At 42.9% G+C, this 16,550-nt stretch overlaps 1 protein-coding gene across 1 annotated transcript in view; it reads left to right on the forward strand.

Annotated features, from left to right (window-relative positions):
* ube2g2 (ubiquitin-conjugating enzyme E2G 2 (UBC7 homolog, yeast)) overlaps window positions 1-16,550 on the forward strand; it is a 47,311-nt gene that overhangs the window by 3,392 nt on the left and 27,369 nt on the right. Inside the window, exon 2 of the mRNA XM_055638431.1 lies at window positions 12,912-12,947. Coding sequence (XP_055494406.1) covers window positions 12,912-12,947 — 36 coding nt within the window. The remainder of the gene's footprint in view (window positions 1-12,911; window positions 12,948-16,550) is intronic.

A 16,550-nucleotide genomic window follows, 5' to 3' on the forward strand; every position in this document is an offset into this window, starting at 1 on the left:
ATTGAATAAGTTGCTGTAAGATGGAGCCAGGGGTGTTCATGTCAATTACATTATCCAAATGATCTGATGTAGCGCAATGACTGTTGTGGGTGGGATTGTTGATGGTAGTATATATTTCTGGTTATAACGAATACAGACAGAATATATTGTAAGAAAGAACTGCACATGTTTGTTAAGATAGACACAAAATGCTGGAATAACTCAGCGGGGCAGCCAGCATCTCTTGGAGAGAAGGAATGGGAGACCCTTCTTCAGACTGATGTCAGGAGAGTAGGCGGTACAGAGATAAAATGTCGTCAGACAGTAAGACTGGCCGGAGAACTGGGAAGGGGAGGGGATGGAGAGAGAGGGAAAGCAAGGGCTACTTGAAGTTAGAGAAGTCAATGTTCATACCGCTGGGGTGTAAGCTACCCATGCGAAATATGAGGTGCTGTTCCTCCAATTTTCGCTGGGCCTCACTCTGCCAATGGAGGAGGCCCAGGACAGAATGGTCAGTGTGGGAATGGGAGGGGGAGTTAAAGTGTTGAGCAACCGGGAGATCAGGTAGGTTTAGGCGGAATGAGCAGAGGTGTTCAGCGAAACAATCGCCGAGCCTGCGCTTGGTCTCGCCGATATATAGGAGTCCACACCCGGAACAACTGATAGTATTAATGAAGTTGGAGGAGGTGCAAGTGAACCTCTGCCTCACCTGAAAAGACTGTCGAGGTCCTTGGACGGAGTCGAGTGGGGAGGTAAAGAGACAGGTGTTGGCATCTCCTGCGGTTGCAGGGGAAAGTACCTGGGGTAGGGGTGGTTTAAGTGGGAAGGGATGAGTTGACCAGGTAGTTGTGGAGCGAACGTTTTTTGGATAGGAAGGGGCGAGTTGACCAGGGAGTTGCGGAGGGAACGGTTTTTGGGTGGGAATGGACGAGTTACACAACCAGAATATAATTGGGAGAGCTTTCTTTGTGGTAGTAATCATCAATCAAATTATGCGTAGTTTATAGAGAAGTTCTCAAAATTGCAAAACGGCCAGTCTTGCTGTTTGTGGAACAAAATGGAAATGTGCAAGACGTATGGAAATAGAATATAGCAGAAAAAGATCATAGAAAGTCCAGGGATGGAAGTAAAAAGATTTGGAAAGCAGAATAAGTGTAAGTAAAAATAGAATTAAAGAATACTAGACCAAGGGCAGACCCGTTGGGTCTGCTCCCACAACGCAGCCGTTCCCTACCCGTAGCCCCCACGGGAGACGTGGTCCTCCAACTCAAGCGGCTCAGGAATGAGCAGTGCGGCTGGTTTTAAATGGCGTCTTTGAGGCGAGATGCGGGCGCCAGCAGCCGTTATGGCTCGCTGGCCAGCAGGAGGTGACAAAATGAGTGAGTTGGGGGGGGGGGGGGGGGGGGGGGGGAGAAGGATTTAATGAAAAATGTGGACATAAACATAACGAAATCTAATGAGGAGTGGATAGTTGGAATGAAAAGTGAAATGTCTACCCAAATGGCTGCTTCTATGGGTGAGAAGCCAGTTTATTTTTGAAATATTGGGGGGGGGGGGAAGAAGAAGGATTTGATTAAAAATGTTTACTTAAACACGACAAAATGTAATGAGGAGCGGATACTTAGAAAGAAAAGTGAAATCTCTACCGAAATGGAAAAGATGTCGGCGATTGTGCGTCTGGTTTCAGAGTTGCAGGGAATCAAATGAAGAAAGGCAGCCGACAGCCGTCCATGTAAATGGATCCATTCCGATTGGACATCTTCGAGCATCGGGCATTCCGATTGGACATCTGCGAGCGTTGGGCATTGTGACATCACACGATGGAAACGAATCAAAAGGCAGAAAGGCAGTCGGACGGCAGCTGGTCGGATGGCACGAGAGTTTTATATATTAATAGATAGATAGATAGAAGATAGATCCCCAAAAAAACGGTAACTAAAGAAATTAATAAATGTATAATATTTGAAAAGGGGATTGATGCAGACATGGTAGTTAAGGAGGATGTGTGAAATATTGGATTAGATAAACATGGTGATGGTGAGGGAGAAACATTAAGGGGTTTAGCAGGTTTGAAAAGAGATTGCAGAGCTTGTAATTATAAATATTCTGTCACTGTAAGTAATTGTTTGGAAAGGCTCACTAGGAATGGCCATTGTAGCATTCTAAAAAATATATTGTCTAAAGGGCCTGTCCCACGGGTATGCGACTCCATGCAGCAAGCGCGACCTAATGTGGTCGCTTGAGCCGTATGGCTTCACGGGGCCGGTCCCACTTCGATCGCCGGAGCCGTATGGAGTTGTGCGGAGCTGGTCCCGACACCGAAAAACTGACCATGTTCAAAAATTCCGCGGGCAATGGCTTGCCGGTCCGCAGCCGCCTCGACGCGTACGCACAGCCTCGAAGGGCATACGTAGCATCTGGACGCCGTACGTCACACACGAACTTCCCGCGGACTTCACGTCACTCACTCGACCTCCGCGCGGCCCCCGCTTCTGGTTTGGTTGTGCTTGCCGCATGCAGTTTGCATGCTCGTGGGACAGGCCCTTAACTCATGATTTGATTATTTAGAAGTGTGTCCTTGGCCAGTTGATGTAGTCTCTATGCAAATAGTTTGACAAGACTCGAGTTGTTAAATAACAATTCTGTAAGCCCTTGAGATTCAGAGGGAAATAGCAAATTGAGTCCAAAATTGGTTTAATCCAGGAAGAATAATAATCAACAGTGGTATTATTACTTGGATACGGAATCCTTGTTCAATGATTCGTCCCTTTTTTTGGGAACGTGAATGATTTAGATAACAGAACACATGGTTAATATTAGAGAGATAGAAAAAAGTGTGATTCGTAGTTATAGACTAAATTGATTGATTGAAAGATACAGCGTGGAAACGGGGTCCTTTGGTCCATTGAAACCATGTCTACCATTGATCACCTGTTCAAACTAATTATAGCCTTTCTGTTCTGGGCCTCGTCCATTGTCAGTATGAGGCCAAACGTAAATTGGAGGAACAGCACCTCATATTTTGCTTGGATGGCTTACAACCCAGTGGTATGAATATTGATGTCTATAACTTAAGTAACCCTTGCATCCACTCCCTCCTCCACCCCAGCCGTCGTACTAGTTTTACTGTCATCCTGTTGAGGTCCACTGGTTATCACCTATCCCAAAGCCAACGATGGACCATTGAGGGCTCCACATGTCTCTGATTACTGTTGCTTTTTGCACATCTTCCATTCATTTGTCCTAAGTATCATCTATTTATCCCCTTCCCCTTTCCCCTCTCAGTCTGAAGAAGGGTCTCGACTTGAAACGCCACCTACTCAACAAAGATACCGCCTGACCTACTGAGTTACTCCAACTTTTTGTGGCTGTCTTTGGTTTAAACTAGCATCTGCAGTTCCTCCCTACACACTAAGGAGAAGGTGATTGGGACATTGAAGGGTCTGAAGGTAGATCAGTCATCTGGATCAGATGGGCTAAACCCCAGGGTTCAGATATAGGTCGTTTTAAAGACTGGAGGATGATTCAAACATGATTCAAATATCTCAGCCAGAACTCTGGTAGCAAGAATAAAGGACTGGAAAATTGCAAATATTATTCCACTGTTTAAGAAGGGTGCAAGGCAAAAGAAGGGGGAAACTATCAGCCGGCTCGCCTGACTTCAGTGGTTGGTGAGATTTTAGAGTCCATTATTAAGGATGAGGTTTCCGAGTGCTTAGAAGCGTGTAATAAAATAGCCCAAATCAGCATGGTTTTGTGAAGGGGAGATCAAATCTCCTGGAATTCTTTGAGGAAGTGAATAGCAGGATAGACAAAGGAGAGTCATTGGATGTTGCTCACTTGGATTTTCTGAAAGCCTTTTGGGTGCACATGTGAGGCTGCTAAAATAAGATGAGAGCCCATGGTATTAGAGGGAAGATACTAGCATGGATAGAAGATTGGGTAAATGACAGAAGGCAACGAGTGGGAATAAACGGGGATTTTCTGGTTGGCTTCTGGTTCCACACGGTTGGTGTTTGGCCCGATACTTTGAACGTTGTATATTAATGATTTTGATAATGGAAGTGATGACTGTGACCAAGTTTGCGGTGATATGAAGATAGGTGGAGCGGTAGGTAGTGTAGTGGGAACAGGGAGCCTGCAGAAGGACTTGGACAGGTTGGGAGAGAGGGCAAAGAAGTAGCAAATGGAATACAGCATAGTAAAGTGTGAGGTCATGCACTTTGGTAGCAAGAATAAAAAGCATAGACTATTTTCTAAATGGGGAGAAGATTCAAATGGAGAAAAAGTGTAGGTGCAAAGAGATTTGGGAGTACTGATGCAGAATTTCAGCAAATGCAACATTGGCATTCATTTCGAGAGGACTAGAATATTAAAGCAAGGAAGTAATGGTGAGTGTTTAATGGGGCACTGGTCAGACTGCATTTGGAGTATTGTGAGCAGCTTTGGGCTCCCTCTCTGAAGAGGGAAGTGCTGGCATTGGAAGGGGTCCAGAGGAGGTTTATGAGAATGATCCTGAGGATGATTGGATTAACTCCAGTTTAAATTCCATTTGGAACATTTTGGAGGACCAAGGAACCAAGAACGTATGATGAACATTTGATGGCTCTGGGTCTGTACTCGCTGGAGTTTAGAAGAATTAGGGGAGATCTCATTGAAACTTATCAATAATGAAAGGCCTAAATAGAGTGGACTTGAAAAGGATGTTTCCATTAGTGGGAGAGTCTAGGACCAGAGGGCGCAGCTCAGAATAAAAGGACGTACCTTTAGAAAGGAGATGAGGATGAATTTCTTTAGCCAAAGGTTGGTGAATCTGTGGAATTCATTGCCACAGAAGGCTGTTAGGGCAAGTCTTTGGGTATTTTTAAAGTGCAGATTGAGTTCTTGATTAGTATGGGTGTCAGAGGTTATGGGGAAAAGACAGGAGAATGGGGTTATGAGAGAGAGATTGATCAGCAATGATTGAATGGTGGAGTAGATTTGATGGGCAGAATGGCCTAATTCTACTCCTATCACATGATTTTATAGTCCCCAACAATTTTCCTAACTCGTATGTCAAGCTTACTGGTCTATAGATCCCAGGTTTTCTTTGCAGCCCTTCTTAAATAGAGGCACAACATTAGCTACCTACCAGTCTTCCAACCCCTCACCAGTGTCTAACGATGATTCAAATATCTCAGCCAGAACTCTTCCAACCTCTCGACTAGCTTCCTCTAGTGCGTGAAAATATCTGATCAGACCCAGGAGATTTATCTAACCTCATGACCTCGTTACCAATGGGAACAGGTTCTCTCTTTAACCACAGCTTACATCTTTTATAATTTTTGTGGTAAGGGCTTTCTGTCACCAGAGGGCGCTACTGTACTTGTGTTGTCTTGGGAGCTTATCAGGTCACTTGCTATTAAAACAAATCATCTTTGTTTTTTATTTTTTAACAGTTAGTATTTAACAATTTAACATCAGTAAAATTGGAAAAGCCCAGTATAAGGCCACGCCTGGGTTATTAATGCCCAAATGATGGACACCGCTGCATATGAACAAGTTTGCATAATATTATCGTATACTTATTAAAAGTCTGATCTTGTTAGTATGTAAATATGTGTGTGTATATGTGATTGTCTTTACATCTTCACAAAAACACGACGCGGTAACGATTCCATTTTTACATATTCCGATTGACATTTTTCTGGTCGAGGCCGGGAGCACCTTATCTGAACATTTCATGCTTTATTTCTTGACTTATTCTCGACTTTCCCTTGCAACTGCAGGAAATGCTACACTTGTCGCTTTACCTCCCCCCTTGACTCCATTCAAGGACCCAAGCAGTCTTTACAGGTGCGGCAGAGGTTCACCTGCACCTCCTCCAACCTCATCTATTGTATCCGCTGCTTTAAGTGTCAGCTGCCCCAGTGGCTCAGCACTTCAACTCCCCCTCCCATTCCGAATCTGACCTTTCTGTCCTGGGCCTCCAGAATGAGGCCCACCGTAAATTGGAGGAGCAGTACCTCACATTTCGCTTGGGCAGTTTACGCCCCAGCGGTATGAACATTGACCTCCAATTTCAGATAGTCCCTGGTTTCTCTTCCACTTCCCAGCTCTCCCTCAGCCCACTGTCTCCGCCTCTTCCTTTCTTATTCACTCCCCCCGCACCCTCACATCAGTTTGAAGAAGGGTCTCGACCCGAAACGTCGCCTATTTCCTTCACTCCACAGATGCTGCCTCACCCGCTGAGTTTCTCCAGCATTTTTGTCTACCCATTCACACAAGTTCTGTTATCTAACTTTCCTCACCCACTCCCTACACATTAGGAGCAATTTTACAGAGACAAGTTAACCTACAAAGCCAATGGGTCTTTGGGATGTGGGAGGAAACCCACATGCTTGCAGGGAGAATGTGAAAATTCAACACAGACATTGCCTGATGGCAGGATCGAACACAGATCTCTGGCCTGTGAGGCAGCAAGTCCACCAGCTGTGCCACTATATTTTATTTTCCAACACAAAAAAAATGATACGTTGATAACTTTGGTTATTAAAAGAAAATAAACTATCCATTTTCAGTCTTAAATCTCTAAGTGACGCTATGTCCCCCTTTACAGCTACTGCAGGGCTCGAAATTAGCAGTTGCCCGGGTGCCATTGACCACCCAAAGGGCTTGGCACGCAAATACTGGTTTATACTGATAGACACAAAAAACTGGAGTAACTCAGTGGGTCAGGCAGCATCTCTGGCGAATAGGAACGTGACATTTCGTGTCGGCGGCGGCTGTATGCGGGTCAAAGATACTAGGTGCGTGGTGACGAAGGGTCGGAGCGAATGACGGGCCCCGAACAGCAGCGGCCGCGACAGCGGCTCCACCGCCTCCTCCAGCACCCCGCCCGGCGGAAGGAGGCCTCCCTCCCTCCCTCCTGGCCTCGGCGTGCGAGAGGGGTTGTTTTGAAAGCGGCATTGGCGGATTTGCAATCAGCGGCCGCTATCGCCCTGATAACGTCCGCTATCGTCCTGATAACGGCCGCTGCTTGTAAATCCACCAACGGCGCTTTCAAAACAACCCCTCTCGCACGCCGAGGCCGGGAGGAGGGAGAGAGAGAGAGAGGTCTCCTTCTGCCGTCTGAAGCAGCTGCACCAAAGATCCTATAGGTATAGGATCTTTGAGCTGCACCACTCGGCCCCGCACTTTCCTGTAGGCTGGCGGAGGAGGGGAGGCGGTGGCGAGGAGATCCAAACAGCCACCCCCTTTGGCGGCGGTACTTTGGCGTTGGACAGGGACGGCCAAGGTAGCGGGTTATGTCCAAATTTTTTTAATAAACATTTTTTATTTTTTTTATTAGAAGCAATGTACAATCGTATAAACCATGGCATTTAACATAATACATTTCGTGTACCGCTTCTTGTTTTTTAAATTTAAAAATATAAAAATAATAGACGCAAGAAAAGAAGAAAAAAGAAGAGATTAAAGAAAGTAGTGATGTGTAGGCCCCAGAAGTTGTCAATTGGTAATTTGTAGATCGATAGAGAGAAAGAGCCCATAGATATGTAGAAAAAAAAGAAGACCAGAAATGAAGAGTAAAAAAAAGAAATAGAAAAAAAGGGGGAAGAGAAGGAAAAGAAGAAAAAGTGTGTTTGTGTTTGGAAATGCTAAAGCTGTGTTGCCTAATTAAAGTTGACTTGCCTAATCAAAGTTGCCTTGCCTTCTATATAATTAAAAATCTAATCTTGACCACTTCCTGTTTGCGCTTTATATTGATTTTAGAAAAAACGCTACCATATACAGCTGTGATTTTTGGCCATCTTACTCCGGTGCCGAGGATTTTTTCCATCGATGAAAAATAAGAGTTATTAGTATTTTAATAAAATGTTGAGATTCTCTCTCCTGTCAATCACACCATGAAGGCCATGCCCCTTCTAGTGGGAGGGGGCGAGGGACTATAAACCCAGAAGTGTGGGCTCAGTCTCTGCAAGATGGAGGAGGGAGAGGTCACGACTCGCTGTCTTTAGTGGCCTTGCACCCTGGTTGAAATGGTTTGAAACTGCACTTGAATTTGGTGGCCTTTTACCCTGCTTGAAATGTTTAGAAAATGCACTTGAATTTGGTGGCCTGGCACCCTGCTTGAAATGGAATTTCAAGGAATAGCCGTGAGTCAACTGCCAGCCCACCAGCCGTGAGTGAGTGAGCTGCCAGCACAATAAGCTTGAGTGACTGAGCCGCCAGCCCAAGAATCCATTCGGCCACAATGCCCATACTAGCTCTCTGGAAACTAGTCCATTCAGCCCACAACACCAATACTAACGCTACAGAAAGCCCCCCCCCCTGCCCACTGGCCACCAATATTGGAATTGGTGGAGAGGTGGAATATTGCGTTGGGGGACCAGCCCTCCTGTGTGATGCTGGGACCCAATGGATCCCACTTAGTCTAGTATATAACTAAAAGTCTGATGTTGACCACTTCCTGGTGTTCTGAGGAATTGGATTCTTTTAAGTCAATCTTTAGTTTAATAAAACTCAATACAAGCACTTGTTACAATTTAATAATTCGATTACAGTGCTGCAGAGTTCTTAGTATTCGCCACAGAGTCAGCAGCTCCGGGGTGCAAGTTCTAAGCACTAACTAACGGTCCAGAAATGCAAAGATTATATAGTCATTAAGCATCTGTTAAACTGAGTTATTTTGTCAATCTAAAGTCAACTTGACTCAAACGCTTGTAGCTGTTGAAATCGATTCTTTATTCAGCTGAGACTAATCTCTGAACCTTCCAACACAGAGCTGATGCTCTGGGGTGGGTCCAGAGAAGAGTAACTTTGATAGAACCCATGGCATTTATATAGGTATTAGACATTTCAGATACAGATGGTATGACAAGCTAATAGCCAATCATCTGAGTCCTTCTGGTGATTTACAACATCAGTCACATGATCCCCCTTCCCTGGCCTCATCTTACAACCTTTGTTTGCCTGTGGTATATCTCTGCTTAGAATTATTTTATTTCAACACAGCAAAATCCCAGTAGGCTCAATTATCAAAGACCACTCCTCAAAATATAAGATACATGTAATACAATGATCACACAAGTCATGCACACTTTCCATACCAAGAAGAAAGATATTTCTATAAATCTAAACAAAGTCAAATGTTTACAGTCCTACTAAGAAAATACATTTCATAAATTGTTTCACTACAATTTTACACAGTTTACAATACTATTACAATACTATGTATTTAAAACATTAATTATTTAATTTTGCCGAATTTACAGTTTCTAAGTTCAAAACCCATACACATCTCCCAACCAAGCATACATGGGCCGTAAATCTGTCAACTTAATAAGTGTTTGGTGCAAGGATACAACTTCAGACCATTACATCCGAATTACATCTGCTTCTTCGACTTTCTATAAACATAGGAAGGTCACGTATCCATCAATCTAATTCTCTTCCTCTCCAAGCAAATACTCCCCTTCACACTCATCCTATTTCTCCTAAACTCATTATAATTTAACATAGCCAAGGCTAACTACAGAGTCTATTATATTTCAGCCTTGAAGTCGGCCTCGATCTCAGCATAACCCTCACAGCTCAAGAACGTGCCATAGAGAAAGAGCAGATGACCTCTGGCCTAAGGAGAGGCCCCTATTCAGCTATCCATTCTTCAACACAGTCATATCAAATACAATTTCCTCCAGTGTTATAATTGCCTCAAAGCAATAAACTAAGCTATGCAGGTTCAGATTCAGGTTTCTATGTTTTGATTCATCTGTTTGCTCTGTGTTGCTTCCCTGCACTTCATTTCTCCAGGACACATGCGCTTCTGAAAACCCCAAGCTTTTCTTTTGCAAATTACCTGGCATAAAAAAAGTCACTATCCGAGCGGTTCTATTATATAATATTTCCTCATTCCCCCACTCTGGTTATTCCATGATCACTAATAGGATAATAACACAGGCAGAGATTCATCAGCATTGGCTTATTATTCATCCAAGTTTATTCCTGACCTCGAGATGCTTTATAGCCCCCAAAACCTGGTCCATGTAGGTCGGCAGGCTGGCATGTTGACATCAATGCTGTTCCCTACTTCTCTGCTGTGCTTCATACCCTAGCCCTTAGGGTGCTCAGCTATTCTGGGTTCCATACCTCTGGTCTATCCATTTTATTCATTCTAATACATTCGCCTTCTAACAATTCTTTCTCAACCTGCGCATTTACCATCCTTTCAACTTCCTCATTGCTCAACATTGGAATGTCTTCTTATTCTAGATGTTGCAATAATATCTTCTCACCAGTTTCCACATTACCCAAGGCTGTCATTAGTCTAGTAATAATACATTTAACAATAGCAATTCCCACGAACAAACACAAAACCACTATTGCTGAATATATGGCCATATTAATAATCCAATTATATTATCCCCCAAATCCACCGGTCTCCCCATTCAATGCCCTCCTTCATCCCATCGAGCACGGTAATAATGTCATTTTGATGTTGGTGATGTTACTAGTTCTGTCCTGAATTCCCATCGTATATCTGTCTTTCACAATAGCACATGTCCCTCCCTCGGGCCACAGATAGTATAAGGCATATCTATCCTTTAAAAAGAACAGACACATTTCTGATAGTACACCGCATAAGTCTTGTCTTCACAACCCGGGTAAGAATGCCCATTATCACAAGGTAGTGGCAAACAGTTGATGACAGTTTCGACCAGAACTGACTTCTCACCTTGACACCTTACTAACCGTTCAGTCCTCCCACACTCTGTAGACACTGCTAATAGGCTACTAACTGATTTCATAGCAAGGTAAAACACAATTTGTCCGTTACCAAATAGTTCATTATGGACTTGTATAAACATGTTAGAGTCTGTTTCTTCCAATGCCCATTTTTCCCATGTTTTTTCTCGTGTTCTTTCTCCTGTAAACAAGGGTAGACCTCTAATGCTTCTCGATAGTACAGTCCATCATACAAATGTTCCTTTGCCGAGTTGTCTTCCAAAGAATTCCGTCTGCAGAAAAAGTCAAATTTGCACTCCTGAAACCAACAGGGTAATTCCCACAGGTGTCGGTTATCTAAGTCTACCTGCCAATCGGGCTGACGCAGTATCCCATTGTAATAGTCAATCTTGGTGACGTTCCAGGATCCAAAGACATCCGGGCCATTGCACTGTACTACATTTATTTTGCAGAGGTGAAAGACTCTGCTTGTTTGTCCCGGGACACATCGTCAAATTTTCCCTACATTTCCCTCCATCTGCAGTAGCATCAAGATGCATAACAGGATGAATCGATTCATTTTAATTTATCTGGAATATGCAAAGGCGCACAAAAAGCTAATTTCTTACTTAATTAGCTTAAACAACTATTCACTCAATTTAAACGTCGTTTAGTCAGTCAGTCCAGTAATCAGTTGCATATTCTTAACCATATAGCAAAATAAGGATTCAAAACTAAACTTATTAAGATTCAAAACTAAACTTATTAAGATTCAAAACTAAACTTATAAGAATGCAACTAAACTTATAAGAATACGAATTCAACTAAACTTATAAGGATACAACTCCCAAGGAAAGCAGAAACGTAAAAACTAATAAAAATTACTCTTCTCCCCCTTTTGATTGGGCTTCCCAATCAATTTGCAGTGGTGCAGATGAACCCATGCAGCACGACCCTCGACCTTAGCAGCGGTCGGAGTGGTGAGGATGACCTGGAAGGGACCATCCCAATGTGGGTCCAAGTTGTTACACGTCCAGTTCCTGACCAGCACATAGCAACATGGTTCAATATTAGATGGAACTTTGACTGCTGGCTCCTCACCATATGCAGTCCTGACCTGTGAATGCGAAGTTTGCAAAGCGCGGGTTAAAGTTAATACACAGGATGTCATTTCCTCAGTCATCTGGTGGAAATGGACCACTGCGGGGGCATGGTCATTCCACGGCGTCCATAAAGGTCGACCATATATGATTTCCGCAGGCGTTATTTGTGCCATACCAGAAGGTGTAGTGCGTATCTGAAAAAGAGCTACAGGAAGCAGTTTTAACCATGCTAAGCCAGTCTGTGCCACTAATTTTGCTAATTTGGTTTTCGAAGTCTGATTTGCCCATTCTACCAATCCGGTGGCCTGAGGTCGATGCACATAATGGAGCTGTTGACGTATCTGTAATTTATGGCACATTTATTTGTTTATAGCAGCAATAAAATGAGGACCATTATCTGAACTTAAACGCGCAGGAACACCGAATCACGGTATGATTTCGCGTAACAATATTTTTACAATGGTAGAGGCCTTATTGTCAGTGGTCAGGCATGCTTCAATCCATGACTTTTGGGTGTTGCTGATAGGTGGCAAGCAATATTTGTGCTACAAAAGTGGCAGGTATTGACCACCTCCAGCAAGAATAAGCCTAACATTCTCTACCTCTATTAGAAAAGCAAAAGAAATTGTAGATGCTTGAAATCTGACTTTTAAACAAAGTTCTGGAACCATTCAACAGGCCAAGCAACATCTGTGGAGAGAGTGTTAATGTTTTGTGATGATGAAGTTTTGAAGAATGTAAAGATCCCGTCGGGGGAACGTGAAGTTAAGGGTTGCTGCTTCTTGTAGTTTGGGAGGATGTTAATGAAATATGTTAAAGTCAAAATCAACCCATTACAGCTCTCACGAGCTCAGGACATCCAAAAAGGCGTTACACCTGAAGGTATCCTTGAGGTGAACTTTCCCCATAGACATTCCTTCTCCATCCAATGTGACAAATTAAAAACTTTCATAAGAAATTGAATCAGAGTGGTTATTATGCAAGTAAATAGTGCCACTCAATGTTGTGAATGAAATAAGTATGTCGTTACATATACAAGTTCAGTCACTGACTCCTCCTTTGGTATTGTGCAGCAGTTTTGAAGACCTGTGAATCTGTTTGTAATCCATCTATGTTTCTTTGCAGAATTAACACTAAATCCTCCAGAAGGAATTGTTGCAGGTAAGCAATGCCACATGGTACAACTTCCAATAACTCACTCCACATTTCATTGGTCTGCAAATGGTATTTTAAAATCAATTAACTGTCAAGAGAAATGTATGCTGGGCATAGCAGAGATTATAGATGCATACTGTTATTACGTTGAACTCAGTGCTTTGAATAGTAGCAAAATATTGTAAAATCCTCACATAATTATGGATCTTCTCTGTCAATTGAAATTAGTATTTTGTATCACGTTGTTAAATATTAATATTATTTTGTATGTTAATGTTTGTACTTGAACAACCCAATATTTAATGTTTGCCTAGATGTTATGAAACTTTGAAAAAAACATCCTTTGAACGCTGAATCATTTGATTTCTTATTGCAAAAGGGAAGGCACTACTGGAGAAGGTGGAAATGTAATTAGAATTGAATGAAATAAAACAACCAGGTCTCTTCTTTAGTGAAGAGAAGTTTTTATAAAAATCATTTAAAATTGTGTGTAGGATTGGATGATGAGTTCCATCTACCTATCATGTCCCTCCCCATCTAGTTCACCTACCACCTACTAACCCTTATCGAACCTCAATTTGTACTGATAATCTTTCTTCTTCGCACTCTGTCCTGATGCAGAGTCTTGAATAGAAATGTTGATTTGCACCTTTTTCCTCCTCAAATGCTGATGGGGCCACTAAATTCTTCTAGTATGTTATTTGTTGTTCATTAAATTATTAAAAGGTTTGGAAAGGTTGACAAATAGAAAATGGTTTCACCTGTGTTAGGTGAATTCAAGCCCAATGCACTACATAAATAAGTGGGATAAAGGGAAAACTGTTTAGGAAATTATTAGAATGTAGAACAAGATCTTTTTTAACATTTATTTTTAGGATCTGGGTGTTGCTGGTAATGGCAGCATTTATTGCCCATTCCCACTATCTGCGTGCAATTTGGTGGTGAGGCTCATGCTTGACCTGCTGCAGTCTAAAGAAGATAATACATAATAGGTGCAGGAGTAGGCCGTTTGGCCCTTCAAGCCAGCGCCGCCATTCAATGTGATCATGGCTAATCATCCACTATCAGTACCCCGTTCCTGCCTTCTCCCCATATCCCCTGACACCACTATCTTTAAGAGCTTTAACTCTCTCTTGAAAGCAACCAGAGAACCGTCCTCCATCGCTCTCTGAGGCAGAGAATTCCACAGACTCACAACTCTGTGTGAAAAAAGTATTTCCTCATCTCCGTTCTAAATGGCTCACTCCTTGTTCTTAAACTGTGGCCCTGATAATATCAGGCATTTTGGGTGCTTGACAAAATGGAAGATTTCTGCTTCTGTAAAACCTGCTTGTCATCTTTTGCAAAAGCTGCAAAGACCATGAGGATCATGGGTCCAGAGAGTCTGTGGTCTGGGAAGGGGTTGAATATAGGTTGATGTCCAGATGGCCTTTAATTGTTAATATGTATGAGATTTTGAAGAAGGAGCTAGGTCCTGTTGCAAATGCATGCTTGGGATTGGTTGGGGAAATGATGGGTTACAATAATGTTGCAGAGTCTTCCCGCCACTAATTATGGTCGGTCCAGGAGAGGGGCCTCACCCAAGATGTTTACTTTACCTGGGAGAATGTTTCTTTACCCAACAGAATTGTTTCCCCCTAAGCAATTTGTGTTGAAACTATGTTATGTGATATTTCATGATTGTGTTAGAGAACTGTCAGTCGACGTATTCTGCAGCCCTTAGCGATAATTGGCATGTTGCCCCCCCTCCCCCCATGTATTGTCTCGCCAAGGGTTTGTAAAGATATAAAAGAGTGGGGAGCATATTGGGGTGTGCCGATCTTCTGGGGTATGTGTTCTATTTGCGCGAGGCGGTTGGGCTTGAGAAAGTAGAGACAAGGATCAGACCCACGTTATTGGATTAGGTATTGTATTGGTATTGTATAATAAAAGAGTTGGATTTCCAGTGTTCTTATTCGGTGTTTGACTGAACCCGACTAAGAGGGGTAAGTTTAGGATCTGAATTACACTAGAGGCTCCGGGATCTCAATGGATTGCCAACATCAATTTGCGATCAGGGAATCGAGTCGTGTCGGATGGGGGAGGAGAAATCGGCGCCACGGTGCAACTTTCGCATCGGTTTTCCCCGCTCCACTGATCTGATGACGAATCAGTCATTTGAGTGCTTGTGTTTGGATTCCTGACGAGATCGATAGAACATTAATAGTCTGGCTAGCACTGAGGGCGAGGGTTTGAGTCCCTGCCGGGGGGGGGGGGGGGGGGGGGGGGGGGGGGGGGGGGGGGGGGGGGGGGGGTTTAAGGCCTGGAGGGTCGGAGTTGGGCTCAAAAGGCTCTTCTCTAGTGGGTTAAAGGCCCCACACCATTGGTAAGGTGACAGCTGTTGCAATTGGGATACCACTGAAACTGGCCCAAGGTTTGAGGCCCCACTCAGACTGGGATATAAATTGCGAGATATCCTCAAAGACAGGACTGAGAAGGTCAGTACTAAGAGGGGAAGTACTGAATCGGTGCCGAGAGTGCGATTGGAAAGATGACACTTCGGAAAGATTAGCATCGAGAACCAGCATGAAGCGGGTAGGTGCTGAAGACTGTTGTGGTTTTCAGTGCTCAAGTTAATTCAGATCAATCGGAGAATTCTTCAAAAAGTTTAAACTTTTATTTGCAAACAAAAATTGGTTTTCCTCACATCATCAAATCACGTGGAGCTCTCTCCCGCTCTCTCCCCCAAAACAAAGGATCATTGCTTTTTATACCATTTTCAAATCAGCATGGCCCACCCCTGTTACATTTCCATATCCAATCATTTGCTAACATTCCCTTATTACCAGCCAATCACTTGCTCCCACTTATCCCCTCCTTCCCATTACATTTCCACATTTGCAACAGTTATAAGTCACATGACTCCCTTTTATGGCCCCTTTCTAGCCTTGTGGCTTTTCCTTCTTTTGTTCTGAATTGCTCCATTTTAACAACGTGAAACTAAAGGAAAGTGGTCTAAATTCTCAGAGATCGCTCCTCAAAATAAGATACATATGATACAGTGGTCACTCAATTTATATTAACAAGACATTGTTCCCAATAAACCTATACATCTTGGGAAATAATGTAACTTCTTAAACTACAGATCTAAACACAGGGATCTAAAGTTTTAATCCTAATTAAAATACAATATATATTTCCCAGATCTTCTTTATAAATCATATTTAAACTAACATTATCTTACATTACACACTTTAAAATAGAAATTTACTCTATCTTTACAAACTCACATCTCCTATCTTCCCAGCACACAAGGGTCATATAAATGTCCCACTTGATTAATGATAATTGTCTCTTGGCCATCTCACACTCCCTCCCCCTTTCTTGTTATCTCTAGGGGATGGCATTCCAACCACCTCCTTGGGCCTCTTTACGACTTTGTTTTTACACTGACAACATTTCTCAAAGCATTGTTACATCTCCAGACCTACATCTCTTTCTCAAAGCCTAGTCACCTCAGTTTTTATAAACATAAGAAATCCAACATACAAAGGTCACATATTCCTCACCCAACCACCTTCTGGCCTTCACATATGTCCTTCCTCTTATCGTAACATGAGTATAATTAAA

The sequence above is a fragment of the Leucoraja erinacea genome, chromosome 7, assembly GCF_028641065.1.
Source record: "Leucoraja erinacea ecotype New England chromosome 7, Leri_hhj_1, whole genome shotgun sequence".
Classification (NCBI taxonomy): Eukaryota; Metazoa; Chordata; class Chondrichthyes; order Rajiformes; family Rajidae; genus Leucoraja; species Leucoraja erinaceus.